Raw genomic sequence first — 20200 nt, 5'->3', positions numbered from 1 at the left:
AGATCTATTTTGAGGTATTGGGTTGATTGCAATAGCACCCCCGTGTGTTTGTTCAGCCTCTCATTAGAGCAGTAAAGGTCAGGGCATGCAAACAATGCATTCAGTTCATCGGTGGTAGGAATGCCCGATCTTTCGCTATAGTACTAGCAGCAAACCAGATGCATATTCAGTGCTTTACTTTTTATGTATCTGGCATCTTTCCCCTAGTTCTTTTGTCTTGAGTCTCTGCCCAGATGACTCATTGGAAAGAGAAGATATATTTTGTAAAGATAAGGTTTTGCCTTGTACCCAATAGATGGTTCAGCTGTGTAACAGCTAGGGATGACCTCTGACCATCTCCTTGTAATTTTGTTCTGCGAGTGAATAGAAAGAGAGGTGATAGGGGATTGCTGTGTGGCTTTATTCATTAATGTGCACTTCTAGAAACTGAGTCAGAGAAAGAGGATTTTAATGCTTTTTCTGTGATGTCTGGACAAGCTTTTGTTCAAATGTCACTGCACATAGATGCAGCATGGGCTTAAGAGTGAGAAAGAGAAAGCTGGGTCAAGTGACACAGAGGGGGAAGTGAAAGACGGCTAAAGTAGAGGAGGCCAAGATAAGACAAAGGGAGGTGTGATAAAGAGGGGAAGAAAGTAGTAGTCTGAAGTGGGCAGAAAGATCCAATGATGTTGACGTGATCAGAGGCTTGATCTTGTGCACGCGTTCTTGGTTGTCATCCACACGTGCGCACATTTGAAACACATGGACGCAAACATAATCTTCTTGTGACACAGGCATGTACAAAAGAGAAACACAGAAAAACGTGTACACACACACACTATCCACAAGCTTGCCCCCCCTCTGTCCTCCAGCCCCCAGAGGGCTGCACTGTCCCTGCTTTGTCATCTCTACTTGTCCAATAATCCCCTCCCCAGGGAGAAGCAATCTGTTTTAGATTTGAAAGAGAAAGAACCCTGCCTGTATCACGTACAATTAAGCAGCCGTCAGAATGCGTCGGCGTAAGTTTGGAGGAAGAAGTGCTGCCACTGGGGGGTTGTCCCTTTCATCCACCGCCTTTCCAGAATGGAGATAATGGGGTAGGAGGGTTGGAGGGATGGGAATAGATGTGGGGGGTGGGGGGGGCAGAAGGCATGAATAAGTTTCCTCACCCCTCCATCCCGCTTTACAGCTCGACTAATAGAAGCCAGCATGCGTTTGTTTCAGCTCTTCTGCTCCCTTTCTTCCATTCTCCCCTGGAGCGGGCAAACGCATTCAGCCACTGCCAGCACTCCCCTCATCTGCCCGTGTGTTTGTGTGTGTGTGTGCGTGCATGCACATATAATCTATATGTGTGGACTTGGCCATGTGCTGCTGGTAGCCTCTGGTCCTGTTTGCTCTTACTTGAACAGCCTGACTTTGCCATGTCGATGCAGAATGGTTGGATCTTAACATTTGTCGTATTAAAGGTTGAGCAGCTTTGTTTATACTAATGAGGTCCAGCATTGCATGACACACATTATCTTCGCTTCGCTTTCCTTGAGTTGCCTGCAGCAAGTTTAGCTGAGTTTGGCTGGTGTCTCTTGAACATGTTGGGATGATGTGTTGCCTGCATTCCTTTAACTTTGGCTCCAATGTAAAGGAATGGCAGCATTTGCAAGGGTAAGCTTCCTGTTTTCACTTTGTAAGCTAATTACATTTTCAGATTTTGTATTTTAAATATTTCACAATGATCTGGCTTTTTTCTTTCTTTTTTTTTGCCATGCAGGATAAAGTTAATTAAATTACAAATGACGTTACTGCATGCTTTGGAAAGCCACACACCGTGCCAGAGGCAATGGAAAGGAGAGCTCCCTTGTGTACAAATTACAGGTTACGTGTCTGTCTGTGTTCAAGTCTGACTAATTCTCACTCTGGCTTTTTCAGTGAATGACTGCTGCCTAGTGACTTACGCACACAGAGTATATGATACCCAGATCCACACAGACATATGTGCCCACAGGCCTGGACAGAAGGCAGTGCTGAACAGGCACAGGTGCAATCGGACGAATGCGTTTTTATGAGCGGTATCGTGTTGATGTGTCACACCCATGGAGTTTGTTTATGGCGTCCAGGGTCACGCAGGCTGGTTCTCATGGTCTATGTTTGTCTACAGTTCCCACAGAATATGTCTACACATGTTCCACATTTTAGGGGTGTTTAGTTTCATGTGCCAGCAGCAGCACTACACTTTACTGGGGTTTGCTGACTGAGATGACTGAATCTACCTTTTTTTATTATCTTTTTCCATTGATTTGGTTTGTACTTGCACAATTAAGGGAACTTTTGCTCAGTGCTAACATTTCAGTCATTTAAATCAACATTAGTTAGCTCTTGAGGTCAACAAATAGCACTCTATCTAATATTAAGCATATTGGATTGTAATTTGGAACTTTATCCGAAAGAATTATTGGTGAATTTATTCTTGTTTATTAGAGTTTGATGCATATTGATCATCTTCACAGACAAAACAGCTGCTGCACTTGTTTTTGTGCTGAATTTGTGTTTGTTTCAGCTGTATACAGTCATCTGATTGTCTGTTTAGATTTATGTCATAACTGTGATGTCTCAATGATTTCTTTTCCCAGAAGGCACAATACTTGTTTAGTTTGAATCCAGGATATTCTGATTACCTATTTGTTCTCCATTTTGCTATTAAACATGTCTCTGTCGGTATTGACAAAAACATAATTCTCTTCAGTCTTTATTATATATGAAGAGTCATTCTAAGAATTGAGCCACACAAACACAGTAAATCTCAGTTTGTTATGTAAAACATTCTTCTGCATTATCCAGCTCAAATCAATTCAGCATGTTATCCAGGAGATTTGTGCATCATTCACTCAGCATTGAACAATAGTTTGTAGCTTGTCATTTTCATAATAGACAAGAAAGGCTTCAAGTCACACTTCTCAAATCAAAAATTGGTGAACATTAAAGGACTCACTGAACTTGCTAAACTGCCAAGCTTTAAGAGAAACAAATCTTTCAAACTTCATTTGCTCTCCGTCTCTTCTTCTTCCTCTGTGCCACCATGCTGCTGATTTCATGGAAAAGAAGTCAATCTCTTTATTCTTGACAATTACCTCAGTGGAAACCTATTGAAGCAATTTGCCATAGCTCTCTTTTGTGGTAAAGGGAATAATTTATCTGGGGTATATTTGACAAGTCAAAGAGACAAGAAAGCCACCCGTGAGTGAGCACTACGTTCTATCCTCTCTCCGACTTTCTCTGGAGCTCTCGCAGCCTGATGGAGTGTGTGGGTTTTGACAAGTAAGTGGCTGGAGGAATATTAATGCGCTGTATTTTATTCATCTGAGGTCGCCTATCGCTAATGGTTTCCATTCAAGGCTTAGAATAGATTTAACAAGAAAGTGCTTGCTTTAGGCTCATACCATTTAAGTGTGGCTGCTGATCCACTGATTGTGATTCCATGTTTTCATATCACACTATAAATCAGTAGAGTGGTTTCCCTTTCATTCACTCACTCCCCCTTCTCTCTCACTCACACTCTCTCTCTTTACCACCCGCCTCCCCTCTTTTTCTCTCACCGTCTTCCTCACCCTCTTGAATGGTAAATATGCATTTCCACTTCCACTAAAATTGAACCTCACTTGAAAAGCAAGCCTTTCTGGAAGAACAGCACTCATATTTGGAAAAAGTACAGAAAAACATTCAGTGTACATTTTTATTATATCACAGCACATTTATGCAACACTGTTTTTCTTGCTGATTTTGAATGATGGGGACAGGATTGGCCACACATAATTCCCTCAATTTCAGGCCTCTGAACATAATGATGATGAGGGTATGTGAGTGATTGCAGTCACAATGAGTGACACTAAGCCCCATTTGTCAGTGTTACCAGTATGACGCTTTGGCTTAGATATATGGACCTCATCAGAGGGTGACCAGTTAAGGATATGAGCACTAAAACACACCTTCAGGACAGAAACACATGCACACACATACACAAATAAATACTGGCAGCTTTCCTCATCTCAGAAATGATCTTGTATGTTTTTTAAGCACTTCCCTTTTAGAGTTCTCAAAACCTCTCCATGATTTCCAACAGACCACCTGGTGGCCCAAAAGCCATTCCCACTTTGAAGTATATTGGACCTGGATTCATTTAATTATACAATAAGATGCATCTATATTATTGATGGGGTGGCCTGGCAGCCTTGGCACAACAAAGGGTCTCTTGCCAGGTCTGAGAGAAACATGAGGGGTTTAACTAATAGCCGTGAGTGCACTCACTGCAGGTTCATATTTCACTGAACGGAGGTCATTCTTCTTCAGTAAAGCAGCCTGCGTTGTGCTCTAAGCACACAGCATACTAGTGGATGGGAGTTATTTCTAACTATAACTGGGACTGCACAGATACCTGTATTGGCAATTGTTCTGGTACCGTGCTTGGGCACTCATAAAACTGCTCCCATACAGACACGAAGCCAAATGTAAGTACTCTCACTCATACTTGGACAGAAAAAAAGTGGCATCAGTGCATCTCTAGCTTCAGTGTTTTAAAGTTGTGTAGTTGTGACATCAACAAAACAAAAATTTCCAAATTTGCTTGTCAAGGTTATGAGTTGTGTAGCTTTAAACATGTTCAAACAAAGATTCACTGATCTCCCCAACCTGTCTTACGCTTGGTTTTCTCACCTGAATTTTGTCATAGATCCTACACCAATTTGGGCATTTTGGTCAAGCAAATCAGTGAAGTTAAGAGTCTGAAAACACCAAGGTCCGAGGTTTTCCAAGTGTAAACCCACAGCCAAGTGAGTGCACAGGGACAGAGCTCTCCTTCACAGAGGGTCAGTTTGGCTGACGGGCAGGTTTTGGTGGGCACAATGTACTGCTCTTGGCCTGCTGGGTACAGCAGACGCCTGACACAGTCCCTCCTCAGTGTAAAAGGCCCTCGTCAGTTCTCATGGCAGCAGACCAGCCGAATTCCCTCAGATTACAGAAATATTTGGACAAACCCTAATCTAAGGCTTCGCAATAATAATTTTTTCCTCCCCGAAATGCAGAAGGAGCAGTCAATCTTGGCTGAAAAATGTCACTGGTCTGAAGCAAATCTAACATTGTTGTTCTCCATCTCTTCTGATTAGTCTCTACTCTGTCGTTTTTATTTTCTCTTAACTAGACATTAGAGTGGAGATCCTATACAAAGTTATGACTGTATGCAGAAAGGCCTTTGTTGTCACTACCAGCCTGTGGAGCCCATAGTCACAGAACAGCCTATAGAATTCAAACTATGCCATCAGACTTGATTCCCCTGCTTTGCCATTGCTCATCTGTGATTTGGCTGCCTTAGAGACGAACTGACCAAATAGAGGGGGAGCAAGAGAGAAAGAATGGAAAGGAATGAGAGGGGATTTTAGATGCTTTGAAATGGTCATTGTCCTTAATAGCAAGGCCCTTTTATGAATGACTGATTTATTTGCATTGAACATGGGCATCTGGTTTAAATCTGACTTTCATCTTGTTTTGGAAAGGTGAACCCCCTCGCCTCCAAACTCTCCATGTTAACTTGAACAAGATTCAAAGTCAGTGGGCACATCAGAGGACAAAATGACTGCTTTAAGGGCTGCATGGATTCATGGCTGTCAGTCAGTGTGTTTTTCATAGGCAAATTCCCTTACGTCCTCTCAGGGCATCTGCTGTTTTTCAGTGACAGTTGATAAATGTATAAACTGCCACTGCTGGCTGAACAGAACCTAAGCCAGATGCAGCCTGTTTGCCATTGCTGAAATGAATATGTGGGCCAATCCCAGCCAAGCTTTTACAAGACTTTTGTTACCTACATACCTCTATACTGAACCCCCTTCATTCAAATTTTCTTCCCTCAGAGTTTCCCCTCTTAACCCCTGTGTGTGGGTAGCCTCAGGTTGCTGAGGTTAGGTTAAACAAGCCACCATCAAAGCCATATTACCACTCGGGTCAGAGGAGGGTCAGGGTGCAGCAGGGTGTGTGGTTTGAGGCCCTAACTGGAGGGCACAACTGCCAACCAGAAAAAGAGTACTACCCCGGATGGTTACACAAGCAGCAACTCTATTATGTTCAGCTTTACTCAGTGCACAAAGCACAGCTGTCCATGCAGCCACACCAAATCACTGCACAGTGCTGCATGTGCCAGAGTAGAGTAGGTGAAAGAGCTGTTTTCTGCAAGTAAGAAAAAAAACTTTACTTTCATGAAAGTAAAGATTAGTAGGGTGTTGAGGTGTGCTAAAAGTCCCTAGTGTTGATGGCCATTAATCTGAAAATTGCGCATGTTTTATGTATCTGGCAGCTGTGCGTCTGAAAACTCCATAGTGGACTTTTTGTTCCAGTCCTTTGAACCCCTGGGCATTTTGCGTTCCTCCCATCCCTTCCCAATATTCCTCCCCCAGCTTAACCATGATGAGTACAGTAAAGGCTCATTTAAAGGGTCATTAGTGCTAATCCTCCAAAACAATGAGGAAGGAGAAACAATGTGCTCCCTGGTTTCCTGACTCTGTCCAGGAATAAAGACCTCTTGTCTGTTCCACAGATGTACCAAAGAAGCCTGTTCTACTTATATTACGCGAGATGGCATAAATAAATGACTCATTCAAAATGAAGGGCTTATAAAAAAGACATGAAACAATGTTCTCACAGAGTGTTTTCAAGCACTTCATGAAATTGGCAACTTGCATTTTGGAAGCAAGTAAGAAACAGTGGCAATAGCAGAAGAGAGGTCCAGAAGCCAACCATATAATAGCTTTCAGATTTTAGCACATTTTAGCACTTACATGTTGTTTCTTGTATTTACAGTGTATGAGCAGCCTCTTCAGCTTTGAAAACGTGCTGCTGAATGTGCTGGGTGCCCTCGCCACTGTGTCTGTGCAAGTGTGCCTGGGGGCAAGCACTCTGGACAACACTTTTTTAAGTTTGTGTACAAAACAAAACACTGAGAAATGACTGTGTTTAAACACACTGATCTAATTCACTTAATCTTGTGCAGTTAATCCTGATAACCAGCGAAGTGGCTTTTAAACTGTCCAATCTGGACAATTTAAGTACTCTCCTACTTTTCACATCTGGAGAAGATGGAGTTTTTAACATGCATAGAGAATTTATATTTAATAGCATTTTGTGTGTCACTGTTGACAAGAGGGTTAAGTAAATCCTGATGCATACTTAAATCAAAAAATGTGATATGATGATGCTCAGTGTATCAGTATATCCTCACAGCCCTACAGCCAGCTTCTATCAGTCTACCTCTGCTCTACAAATCTAATCTTTCCATACACTGGTCTTGCCACTTAGCTGGTCGTTTCTTGTTGCAGCTTAAAGCTTTATATGTCATATTAACAGGAAGAAGTCAGGTTACTGAGAATGCTACGTAAATAAATAATTGTAGTATTCCCTTTGATGAGAGGTGACTTTGAGATGGACAGCTGTTACGTTTGTCAGCCGCAGAACTGCTAGAAATCCTTTTCGTCAAAAGTGAACTTCAGATGACCTAGTGTGGGAAGTGGATCAGGTGAAATTGAGTTAGGATGAGAGGTAACTCAGAGGACAGCAGCTGTGTCGTTTTGCCTGCGTAACTTCAGCACACATCTCATTGGTCGTTACGCATGGTGCTTTATTAGTCCTGCCATCCCAGTCATCTCAGACAGTGTAGCTATTGATACCACGATAGCTAATCACATCAGCACCACAAGGTTTGTATCAGATTCCACAATGAAAATACTTGTCTGTTTTCTCATTTCTCTAGGGCTTTCGCTGGGAGCCACTGGCATGTAAAATTGAATTCGCATTGGGTGCTAACGTTACACTAGTTGGCTGACTGGTTCGCAGTGCATTTCAAGTCTTCCACAGCTTGACATAAATAGAGTCTTGAGTTTTGCCTAGATTTGGGCTATGTCTATTGTTTCTGGGAAGCTTTCCCATTTGTGTAGGAGAACTTGCACCCTCACAGCAGGCGAATTGTTTTTTGTGGGAGAGAGCCTTGTGTGTGAGCGTATTATGAGTTTCTGTGTGTCACCATATGTTTGTACAGTAGTTTGTGTTGTGTGTGTATATGTGTGTGTGTGTGTGTGTGTGTGTGTGTATGTAATTCACTGTGTGGTTCTGTGCACTCTGCCACCCTGCGCTGGAGGGGTGTTTGTCCAAACGGCGCCAATGTTTGCACAGGGCTTGTCATGATGACTGGGCTGGCTGGCCTGGACAGTACTCATCTGAAATACAGGACTGACCAAAGTGCTCTTTAAGTTTCATCTGAAGCTCTGCTGAGCAGATAACCAATGCAGTGCAAGGAAAAGGACACGACTCACCTATTCATGTGTGCATGCATTTGTTATCGTTGGATAAATAAACATTAGTATGTAACGGCTTGGTATATGGTTTGCTAGGCATCATCCATCTTGTCATTCTTTCCTCATTGTTTACCATCATCCTACCATCTCCACTGATCCGAACCAAACTCTGCATATTCAATATTAGTGAAAGGACTAAAGCTAAAGATTGGCGCAGTCCATTATTGACTTTAAAATTCTACACATTTCGCCATTTAAAAATTTTGGTACGCCTTTCATTATGAGGCCGATGTCATAAACAATGACTTATTTTAGGTTATAGTTTGTCTTTGCCAATGGGGACAGGCCCTTTTTGGAAATGAGGGTAAGGGGCGGAGCCGCCCAGTGGGGTTTGACCAGGCTCAGGTGTCCTAAACCTGCCATTTCTTTTCAGGCCATTAACTCAGAATAGCAAGCAGTATGGTGCCACTCAGTGAGATTGCTGTCCATAAGGCACTGTTTCATGATGGAGTACTAATTTTTACAGCATCACAGTTCATCTTACAACTACATCCATTCTTTCACACATATTGTTACTGAAATTGTTACCTGTTAATTTAGATCATCTTTACATTTTGTTTATCTATATGATCATTCAATCTTTCATATGGTGGATGGATGGATTTATAGATGAACTTCTTCAAAAGTGCAAGTTTAAATTTTGCACTGTTCCCCTGGCATTAATGCAAAGGATATACAGGCTTGTTATGACCAGCCGTGACATTGTAAGTGAGCAAGAGTCTGCAAAGTGCTATGATGACTCGGTGGTAATCTGTGATTGGCGACAGTGGCACTGAGGTTAATGTAGCGGAACCCTCTCTCCGCCTCCCATGCCCCCTAACCCCCTCCCCCCTAGTGTGGTCCCATCCTCCCCACTGGCCCTTGGTCACGCTTGACTCACCAGGGGGTGACTTTTGAGTGACAGGAGGAAGGTTGCATGCGATTGGCTGACACGGAAGAGTGACTGTGGGTGTTTTGAGTGCAGGCAGCCAATGGCGCTGTCTCTGCACAGTTGGCTTTAAAAACAGCTCTGCAGTAGTGATAGAGAGTTTCCGTGTGTGTTGTCTGACACAGAAGGAGAGAGTGACAAACACAAGAAAAAGTACAAGGATCAAATGAGAATACACCAAACAATATGAGGCTTGTGGAATTCTCTGAGGTGAGATTTGTGTTTCTGGATCTTGGCTTTAATTTTTTTTGTTCTTCTTTGCTTAAGGCCAGGAGAGTTGATGTGGGGATTTTTGTTTCACAGGAGACTATTGATGGGGTTTCATTCAGGATGCATATGCAAACAACATATGTGTTTGAACTGTTGGGTAACTTTTCCTTGGTGGACCATCAAAGGCCAAACCGCAGAAGACACTTTATTGGCTTCTCTGTTTATGGCTAAACTATTGTCTCAGAGTATGATTTGTGAGCAGACAGATGCACACAAATGCACACTAATAAATATGCTTGAATGTTCTAGAGGGAATCTCAGCTTTTCACTCACTATCTTTCTGAAAATATGATGCAATTATCTATTCCACATATTTGAAAATTGCCCACTTTATTCCTCTTTAACCCCATGTTGCTTGTTGCTTGCTTGTAATGTCTCCATGTGTTTTCTCCTTCTGTCTCTTTACAGTCGACCACAGCCGAGGGAGCAGCGCGAGTGTGAGTGAGTGGCCTGGCTGGACCTCTTCTCCCTCTCTTTTCATCTCTCCATTAATCCTCCCATCTACAGATCCCATCTCTGGTCGTCTCAGGCACCATGCTGATACAGTGGCTGGCTTGGTTGGCCCTGCTGTCTCTGGACTGGGCTCCAGGCAGCTGGGCCTTCGTCACCACCAGGGCTCAGGGCCTGAGGGGTCGCATCCAGAGAGACCGCAGGAACATCCGACCCAACATTATCCTCATCATGACCGACGATCAGGATGTTGAGTTGGGTAAGGCTGGCACATTTCCTGGTTTTCTTGGAATTCTAGGGCCCCATTTACTTGTCATCCGAGTGCAGCTTTTTCCTTACTAAAAAATGTTTCTTATGTTAATCTCTGTGATTTTTTTTTGTTTTGTTTTTTCCCTTTCTTCTCTCTACACTGCCTTGTTCAATTGCTTTGTCAGTGTGTATATTTACATTAAGATTTATGTGGTCTTTCTCCACACATGAAATATTAAATAGAGGCCATAAGCCAGAGCCGAATGGCCATCTGGCCTAGTAAGTGCTGAAATATAATTATTTGCCAGTCAGATAATTCAGTAAGAAAAGGTCAGGTGAACTAATTGGACTGAACTGTGTTCATGAAACACATGAAAGACAAGTATATATCATGTGCTTTGTTGAAAAAAAGTCGAACAACATTTGAAACATTTGTCATGTAACAAAATTTCATTCAAGATTTCAGTGAAACTGTGGCACTCATCTGTGATTTCTATATCTTTCTTTCAGGTTCTCTACAGGTGATGAATAAAACTCGTAAGATCATGGAAGATGGCGGCACAACTTTCACCAATGCTTTTGTCACCACACCCATGTGCTGCCCATCACGGTCCTCCATGCTGACGGGCAAGTACGTCCACAACCACAACACCTATACCAACAATGAAAACTGCTCCTCCCCTTCCTGGCAAGCTCAGCACGAGCCGCGTTCATTCGCTGTCTATCTCAACAACACCGGCTACAGGACAGGTTGGTGAACAACAACATGCACTCACAAATATAGGTATTTTTCTGTTTACAATAATCAGCATTACAGGCCTGCTGTATGCCCCCAGACACCTCTAAATGCTGTGCTGGTAATGATTTCTTATTGTTTAATACAGAAAGTGGAATTTTTCAGGTTATGATTAGGTAGCATCTTACTTTTTGCTCAATTCCTCAGATGTCCTCTTTGTCTCTTTATCTTCACTCATTGCAAATTTTTATAGTAAGACTCCACTGCCCTGCCTGGTTAGCTGCTGTGAGAAATGCAAACATAGTGAGTGTGCCAGGTCGCTGTCATGTCTCATCAGACAGTGTCTGCGAGAGTGATGGGCAGGCGTTGGACTGGGCAGCTCAGTGGGGTCTGTGGGCTGCAGCACAGCCTGTGGTTTTCGAGCTGATACGTTAGTCTGCAATTAGCCTTCTCTGGGACAGGCTGGCTCACTGCCCAGCCTATCTGAGAATGTTGTGCAGCGAGGCCAGGGAAAAAGAAACCAGCAAAAAAAAAAAAAAAAAAAAAGTTATGCGTCACATACTCTCACACACAAATAGTGACACAGATGCTCAGAAATGTGATTTTCACAGGCATGGGCACACAAAGAAAATGTATTTATGGCCTAAGACTGCATATTCAAAGAAACCCTCCTTTCTCTCTCCTTCTCTCCTGCAGCCTTCTTTGGCAAGTACCTCAATGAGTACAATGGCAGCTACATCCCACCTGGGTGGCGCGAATGGGTTGGATTGATAAAAAATTCCCGTTTCTATAATTACACCGTCTGTCGGAATGGTTACAAGGAGAAACATGGTGCTGATTATGCTAAGGTATGTGCTCCCATAATTTCTAAAAAGGGACCATTAACTCAATCACTCATTTGTTTTCCCTTTATGACCTAATTTAAAGACTTAGCCTGACAAATTGCAGGTTCCACTCTATTTATAAATACAGAGAAGCACTTCACTTATCATGGTGTTGTGATCCAGGCTGACAGGAATTCTCATTCAAGAATTAAAGGGAATGAGCCGACTTGAGGTGGCGTCTCCTCTTTCTGCAGCATCCTTTTATTATGACGCACCTTACCTCAACATTTAGACACTGTAAAATTGAAGCATATTTTTTGAGAAGCCAATGTTGCCCAGTGGTAAATACCACCCTGCATTTGTTTTTGTCTCTCTTTCTGTCTGCCTTTTTGCAGAATGATTGTGTGCCATAATAGCGAAATAAAAAATGAGGGGAAATTTCCCTTTACCACTTTTAGACTGGATATGAACACTGTGGCAACATTGTCTTTTTGTGGCTCTGGATGGCATCGGTCATTAATCTTTCCCAAATGTTTTTACAAGAGCTGTCAGTTTGTTTTCGCAGCCCCGTGCCAATATCTTCCCAGGTACTGTAGTCCTGGGTACATGAGGAATCCATGAGGAGGGTTTATAGCTTGGATGCATGACAAGTTTCAAGATGGTCTGCTCAAAAGATGGGCAAACAAATGTTTAGACTGCTATTCCTCTGCCAACTTGGACTTAGGTGTAAAGTTACCCACAAGCTGAGACCAAGGTGTTTACATGACATGGGCTTGGTCAGCAGATTGTGGTTTGACCAAATGGACACACTATTTGCTGTTTACTGCCAAAAACCATTAACCTGGTGCCACTAGGACAAACACAACTCCTCCTTTTAGATTCATACAGGGTGAGAAGGTCGCAGTGTTCTGCACAGAATGCAGCTGGCAGAATAAGTCGTTGTGATTAGACAAGGCACTTGCCCAGTGATTTCATTCAGTTTGGTCGTGTGTGATTTTCCATCTGCAGGATGATGAGTTCATTGAGGTTAAGGCCTTTGTCAATGACCTTTTTGTGTGAGCGCAAGTTTGAGAATGTGATTCATACTTTTTCTCATACTTTTTTTCCCCCCTTAAATTCAATGAAAGAAGTCAACTGTCATGAACGCACAAAGCAGCCTGCGTTGCAAGCCAGATGTGACATTTCGGTGTCTTCAGTGTTCAGAGAAGTTTCCACAGACTGGACATCAAGCTGCTTGAAAATTTGTGTTCAGTTCCTCATGAAAAAAATATATAAATTGAAAGCTGCAATTGTCAGAATCTCAATTCAATTAGATGAATGTAATTGGGGAATTAAACAGTGTGTGGATGAGTTCGTATTACATGACTTCCTCTCAGCGCTCATCATCTCTAAATGGTCCTGGGAAAAGTGATACTCTTCACCTCCTTGACCATTTTATAGCTGTTGGCCAGGCATTCCCCATGACACTGTCACTTCCTTTTGACCTGCCAGAGCCCTTAGCAGCAATGGCTCAGAGTGTGGAGAGCTGGTAGGACAGAGAAAACAAGTATGGCAATGCTTTGCCATGTGCACGCAATCACTATCCTCCACGGGCATGTGCAGCCCACCAGGCCATTACAGCTGGCCTGGCTATAAAGCCTATTAATAGGGACAGGATGACTCAGCCAAACCCACTTCTGACATTTCTGGGAAATCACCCTTTACCCTTTCATTCTGAACTTGGCACTCCCTTCCGCGTGTTGTGCGCCAGACAGCAGCATGGCAAAGCTGCAGGTAGAATGGCTCATCTACTTTTGGAAACTTGACAATTGCTATCGTGATTCTAGTTCAGGGTGTGACCTACTGTGCATTTCAAAAAAACAAAAAAACAAAAAAAGGGGTCCGGCACGCCTGGAATAAAGGTGTTGATAAAACATCATGTCTGTGGGCTGTTTGATGTGACAGTTTCACATTTCCTGACTCTAAGCTCTTTACAGTAAGCTACACTTTTATTCATTCAGTTGTCCTCTATTTGCCCATGACACTCAAATTTGAAAAGCAGTGCACTCAGTGTTTGATGGAAATCTTTCCCATCTCCTGTATACAAGTCTTGATTCACTCCATTTCATTTCTCCAGTGGTGCCTGAGGCTTGTATCTTCTGAGGTTATTGTGCCTGATATATGTGTTCCATTATCTCCCAGAGTGAATCTGTGTGAATGAAAGAAAACATATGTTTAAAGAAAAGCGGGTAGAATAAAATTAAACTAAATAGGAGAAAGGGAATGGATAGCCCGGAGAGGAGTAGTAGAGGGTTTGGAGCCGTCATAACAACATACCATTTGAGAGCGCCAGGCTCCTCTCACCATCAAGTGGTGTCACATTCAATAGTGTAGAGATTCACTGATGAGGCAACAGCCCATATACTGTACACATACACACATTCTCAAACACACACTCACACACACACAGGCAACCTGCCAGCTGTTGACTCGACAGATTGGTAGTCCAGTGTACTCAATGGCCCCTGTTCATATCCCCACTGGCCTCTCTCCATTTATTTGAAAATGACTGGATGAGGGAAAGCAACAAGTCATGTTGATTGGACTGAGTTTATCAAAGCTTGTGTTGTCTTGATTTTTTTTTTTTTTTCCCCAATTCCAACTCTTACCCTTCTCAAAATGTGATTTTAGCCCTGTGATCCCTAATAATAATGTTCTATTTATCAGTGGAATTTACCCCCCTTTTCCAGGACTATTTCACAGATCTGATCACCAATGACAGCATCAACTTTTTCCGAATGTCCAAGCGGATGTACCCTCACCGTCCTGTCATGATGGTCATCAGTCATGCTGCTCCACATGGCCCAGAGGACTCTGCACCACAGTACGCAGAGCACTTCCCCAATGCTTCACAGCACATGTAAGTTACATTCAGGCTCATTAGCTCACATGCTCAAACACATACACTAATCAGTTTTCTTACATAGGACTTTTAAGCTTGGCAGATAATGAAAAGTGCCTGCTTTAGGCCCTGTATTTAAAGATCACACACACGGACATTCTGCCAACTTTCGTTTGCTGTCGTATGGAATTTCTCTTGTTAACATCCAATTTGCGTTTTTATGATTTCGTGTACCTGACATTATTACAGTGCTCACGCCCCTCAAGTCCCAGTGATGACAAGTTGCTTAGAAGCTGCAAGGGCCGACAACTGGGCAAGCGTGAAATCAAAATGATTTATTATCCAAGAATAGCTGGGGCACATACCATTAAGACGGATCAGGGATTTTTTTTTTCTTTTTTTAAATGGAGCACTATGCTCAAGCCAAGCCCACATTTGCCTCCCACAACTCTCATCACTCAGTTTAGGCAGCACTGCAATAATATGGGTTGTTCCATGGCAACATGCCCTGCCATCTCTTGGCGGGCCCTCCAACAGGCTCCCAGGATGCACGACTTCACTAGGCTGAAGACTGGAGGGATGGTATTATAGAGAAGTAGATGTAGTCTCCAAAGCTGCCCTTTCTGCTCAATATTCCACTTTCTTTCTTTTTGTCCCACTACTCACTTTTTATCCACTTGACGTGTGCTTCCATCTGTTCGCTCAACTGCTCTGTCATTATACCTGTTTGTGTCTGTCTCTCTGTTTATCTCTCCCCCCTGTGTCTGCTAGTGTCTTTTCCTAATTTTTTTTTCCATCCCTTGCCTCTCTTCCCCCATTGCTTCCTCTTCCCCCTGAAATTCACCAAATGGACTTCCTGATTCTGTCCATATCAATCAGTAGCCCCCCCCCCCCCCCCGGTTCCTGGGACGAAAGGAATGCATTGTGTGCTTCGGAACACCCTTTGTGGTATTATTAATTTATTTTTAGCTCGAGCCTCTGGGTGAATGGGGTGGGACTGGGGCCCGTGGATGACTTGAGGGGTTGTTGCCTCTGTGATTGTGTGAAGGTGCAATGTGTGTGGTTTGGTATGGGTGGGTGTTTGTTGACTACACACTTCCATAACAGATATTTTCCCTGGCAGATGTTGTGAAATAAATTAATTTATAGCTGAGTTCCATTTTTAGTGTGAGTTCACTGAAGTAGTTTTGGTAATTCCCTACAAAAACCAGTACACCACTGGTAAGGATTTCCATTAATGGACATATATGGCTTAAAATTTGTCTAGTCTGCCACTTTCTGTCTTCTTCGTAATGCACAGAGTTGGGAAAGCATCTGCGTGGCAGTAAAGGAGGAGCTGCCTCATAAATCAAATGAGCGTCTGTACTTTTGACAGGAGCAATAGCAGGGGAGGGTTTGATGTTAATGTCATTAACATTCCTCACTGAAGGTGTTTTTAACCTGTCTCTCAGATGTAAGCCAAGCTTTTGACTTATTTTAACCACTGTAGATGTGCTGCAGTTTCTCAGTGGCATGTCTTGTTATAGCAGGGAGTGAATGGAAGTTATTCTGGTTGTTGCTCAACAAATTGCTTAAGGGAATGTCAGTAATCCTCATGCGGGATGTGTCTATGTTAAGTTTGTAAGGTCAGGAGGTATTCTGGGGTGAACAGTGGGCCCTGGGCTGCTGTAATCCAGGGCTAATACAACAAAACTCAGTCTATATGCGACAGGTGGCAGGTGTGACCTCGCCTATGGATTGGCTTCGTTCCACTGACCTCTGCATTCCTGGTTCCCTAGTGCCCAGGGCTTCATACCATGGTGGCCCATTGCTCAGAGACAGGTCTCTTTGTGGTACTTATTAGACCGCCTGGCTAGGTGAGTGAAGAGTTCAGCCTTCTCACAAAGCAGGCCTGAGGAGACAAGGGCAGAAGGCAGCTCACTCAGTCAGAGCAAAGCAACTCCCAAGACTTGATACTTTGTCCAGTGGGTGCTTACAAGGGGTAGAACGTGTTTGTTTATAGGAATGAATTACAGCATAAGAGAATGGTTAATGTCACTTAACATTCCAACGCTACAGACTGCAAAGCTGACTTATTTCATTCATATGCTGTTTTGCTTTGAACTGCAGAAATTGCAGTTCAAATTGCTTCATATATTAGTCTACCGTACTGTATATCTCCCTCCTGTGCTTTACAGCTAATACCACAGACAGGTGAACAGCTCCTCTCAGCTGTAACTCTACAAACAAGACGATCTCTCCCTCGCTGTGGCACTTTATCCACTCTTGTTATTCCCTCATTTCAAATGACCATGACTTATTGAGTTTTTGGTCTAGAATTTGTTGCAAGTTTTACTTTGGGGCCTATTATTTTCTTAAGCATGTGCCAGCCCTCAAATGACTTGTCTGTGCCAAGAGCACAGCAAAGCAAGAAGACCCGTCTCTGTGCGAGGGGAGAGATGGTCAAAGAGTGCTGTGGAAAAACAGCTAAGGTGCTGCCCGCTGACTATTAGGACGTTTCCTTCTACAAACATAGCAGCTATTTATGCGTGTCGAGCGCAGTGGACAACTGTGACACCTGTTACTGAGCAGTAGTTTGTGAAAAGTAGCAGACAGGTGCTTTTTGGCAGCTTAAGCAGAGTATTCATAGCTGTTATGCACTCTGATAACTCGCATCCAGATGGACGACTGTAAATTTTCTGTGCAACTTAATCACGCACACACACACAGTATACATGTCTGTTCCCTCAATCCCACCTTTGGGCATTTTTTTTCTCATGTCCTGCTCTCTCTCTCCTTTGTGCCCTCCTAGCACTCCCAGCTATAACTATGCCCCAAATATGGACAAACACTGGATCATGCAGTACACGGGCCCCATGAGACCCATCCACATGGAGTTCACCAACTTTCTCCATCGGAAGAGGCTGCAGACACTCTTATCTGTGGATGACTCTGTGCAGAAGGTGAGTCTAATTATGAATGGACTTTTTTAGGATTTTTGATATATGTGTAGTCCACCGTTTATCTTCTCATCTTGGTTCATTTTACTTTCCAGGTTTATGACATGTTAGAGGAAACTGGAGAGCTAGACAACACTTACATCATCTACACAGCAGACCACGGCTACCACATTGGTCAGTTTGGATTGGTCAAGGGCAAGTCGATGCCTTATGACTTTGACATCCGTGTGCCGTTCTTCCTGAGAGGACCTAACGTAGAGCCAGGGGCAGTGTAAGACCAATCATCAACTTAACTCTTTATCAGAGTTTCTTATCTTGCAAATGACATTGTCTCCATATTGTAAGAGTTAACTTGGTGTTCTTTCTTTCAGTGTGTGAAGCTTTATCTTCCTTAGTTTTGTTATTTATTGTCACTGGATGTATTCCAGAAGATTAATTAAACTTTATGTGCATGTACCTCTTCAGGAACCCTCATCTGGTGCTGAACATTGACTTAGCTCCCACAATCCTCCATATTGCCGGGCTGGACACCCCTCCAGACATGGATGGAAAGTCAGTCCTTAAGCTGCTGGAACAGGAGAGGACTGGCAACAGGTCTGTGTGGATCAAGTAATGCTGTAATGGATAATATGTACAGTAATTGTACAGTGTGCATGATATGTGCAACAGTCCTATTCATTTGCCTTTATTGAGCGAATGCAAATTTCCATAACCAAAATAATTGCTTTTGCTCCAGCTGAGCACAAAGTGGGTTCAGGGCAATTTGGTGGATTTTCCTTGGCTGTGGGACTTTGGCTGAGATTCACGGAAGCTCTTCTTACAAAGTTTCTCATAGAATTTGTTTGCAAGTAGAATCATTTGTTTCTTCAGCTAAACCCTTTGGTCAATCAAGTGTCCAACATGAAAACAAAGTCATTGTATTTGACTTGGGATTTTAAAAAACACAAACAGCTACTGTTAATATATCTGAACTATTAGAGAAAAAAATAACTCAGTCACATTTCCAGAGCAACAGGAAGAACTAGGATAAACTAAACACTATTCCCTAGAACTCACAAGGTCTTGAGATTTCTACAATCTGAAGCTGATGGTGAATGCATAGGCCATATGAATTTTATAAACCTTGTGCATTTTGTTTTCCCAGATTCAAACCCAACCGGAAACCCAAAGTCTGGAGGGACACATTCCTAGTGGAGCGAGGGTAAACTGGGGTTCCTTATTCCCTTTCCACACCACAGACACAGTGTCAATGTGGAACATCTTGTGTCACACAAACCTGACAAAACATTTCAATGAACCCGAAATGTGCAAGGCTCAGTGCACGATCTCCACTTCCAGAAAAACAGCTGCTTTTCCTGGTTATTTGTTATCTGACAGACATTTCCTGACCACAGCTGGCTTGGATGGCAATAGCGGTGGAAGAGGTTGAAATATTTTGAGTTGTTTGGTAGAACTATAAGTGGCTTGCAAATTATGACAGTTCATGCAGGAGGCACTGACATGCTTAATCAGGTTGTTTGATCACTTACAAGTAAAACAAGCAGAGTCTTTGTCCTCTGAAGGGGCCTTGCATATATTGAGTACGCGATCGGAACCCCAAACCTGACTTAGCCTGCCATTCCTGCGCTGACTGAGACAGGTGGGGGGATACATTTCAGTAACATGGTAGAGCCAGACACGCACAAAATAAACAAAGGCTATCCAGGCTCAGATGATGTTACCTGAGGAATGGCTAGAGGGCTCACACTCAATCCACTTACAGGACATGTCACCAGCTCCCCCAGTGTGGAATGCAGCAGCCGCACTTTAGCCAACTCTTTGGCTGTTTCCCCAAGACTGTTTTCTTTGTAGTGCACGCGATCGCATACAGTACATGCTCCCTCACAAACCCTGTCAGGTCTTTATTTAACCTCCCCTCTGCTGCCAGATATATGCTGCAGAAAATGATACTTCCAATCTGACAGCCAGCTTTTGTTCCCCTAGCATGTTAAGCTGTGGTAATGCCAGGATTGCACTGACAGATACCTGACAACTTGGAGAGAAATAATCCCATCAAGCTTGTCTGGTAGTCGAGCCAAAAAAAAGGCTGAAATTAAGTAAATAAAAAAAAAAGAAAAGAAGGAAAGACACAACGCCAGTGGTCGGAAAACAAAGGGGGGAAAGAACAGTAAAACTGGCTGAGGCCAGATTGCGTTGGCAGCATGTGTAATCATACTGTATATTACAGTATGTCACGTTCTCCCATACAGCTGCTGTTTTTCCTCACTATCATTTCCTCACAATCCTTATTTTTTCCCAAATCACTGGCTTGGCCCTCCGATCTCCTTTCCACTAATTTGCTCATTTGCCAGCGACTGCGTCAACATCTGTGAACACGTATCCAAGAGTATAAAAAAAAGTACTAGTCAGCTCTGCTGCTGAGCACGCAGATCAGTCTCCTGCTGGTGTATGTTTGTGTGTCAAAAGAAGTCGCTGGTCTATGGGCTGCTGTGTATAAAATGAAAAGAGTGTGACCTCTGACCTGTAGAGGCTTTAGCTCTTTTAATCCATTCCTTCATTAATC

The 20200-nt window shown here is 43.1% G+C and overlaps 1 protein-coding gene across 13 annotated transcripts in view; it reads left to right on the top strand.

Annotated features, from left to right (window-relative positions):
- Positions 1 to 20200, top strand: part of sulf1 (sulfatase 1) — a 75183-nt gene that overhangs the window by 43218 nt on the left and 11765 nt on the right. For 7 of the 13 annotated variants that reach the window (XM_046371357.1, XM_046371356.1, XM_046371358.1 and 4 more), the window contains 8 exons: positions 9967 to 10267; positions 10768 to 11007; positions 11690 to 11841; positions 14547 to 14716; positions 17490 to 17640; positions 17733 to 17908; positions 18103 to 18231; positions 18782 to 18838. In XM_046371357.1, coding sequence (XP_046227313.1) covers positions 10093 to 10267; positions 10768 to 11007; positions 11690 to 11841; positions 14547 to 14716; positions 17490 to 17640; positions 17733 to 17908; positions 18103 to 18231; positions 18782 to 18838 — 1250 coding nt within the window. In that variant the 5' untranslated portion in view covers positions 9967 to 10092. The remainder of the gene's footprint in view (positions 1 to 9966; positions 10268 to 10767; positions 11008 to 11689; positions 11842 to 14546; positions 14717 to 17489; positions 17641 to 17732; positions 17909 to 18102; positions 18232 to 18781; positions 18839 to 20200) is intronic. The other 6 variants (XM_046371365.1, XM_046371361.1, XM_046371366.1 and 3 more) reach the window with 3 other exon arrangements.

The sequence above is a fragment of the Scatophagus argus genome, chromosome 18 (assembly GCF_020382885.2).
Source record: "Scatophagus argus isolate fScaArg1 chromosome 18, fScaArg1.pri, whole genome shotgun sequence".
Lineage (NCBI taxonomy): Eukaryota > Metazoa > Chordata > Actinopteri > Scatophagidae > Scatophagus > Scatophagus argus.
The sequence above is the reverse complement of the archived record's forward strand: the minus strand, read 5'-3'. Positions and strand labels throughout refer to the sequence as shown.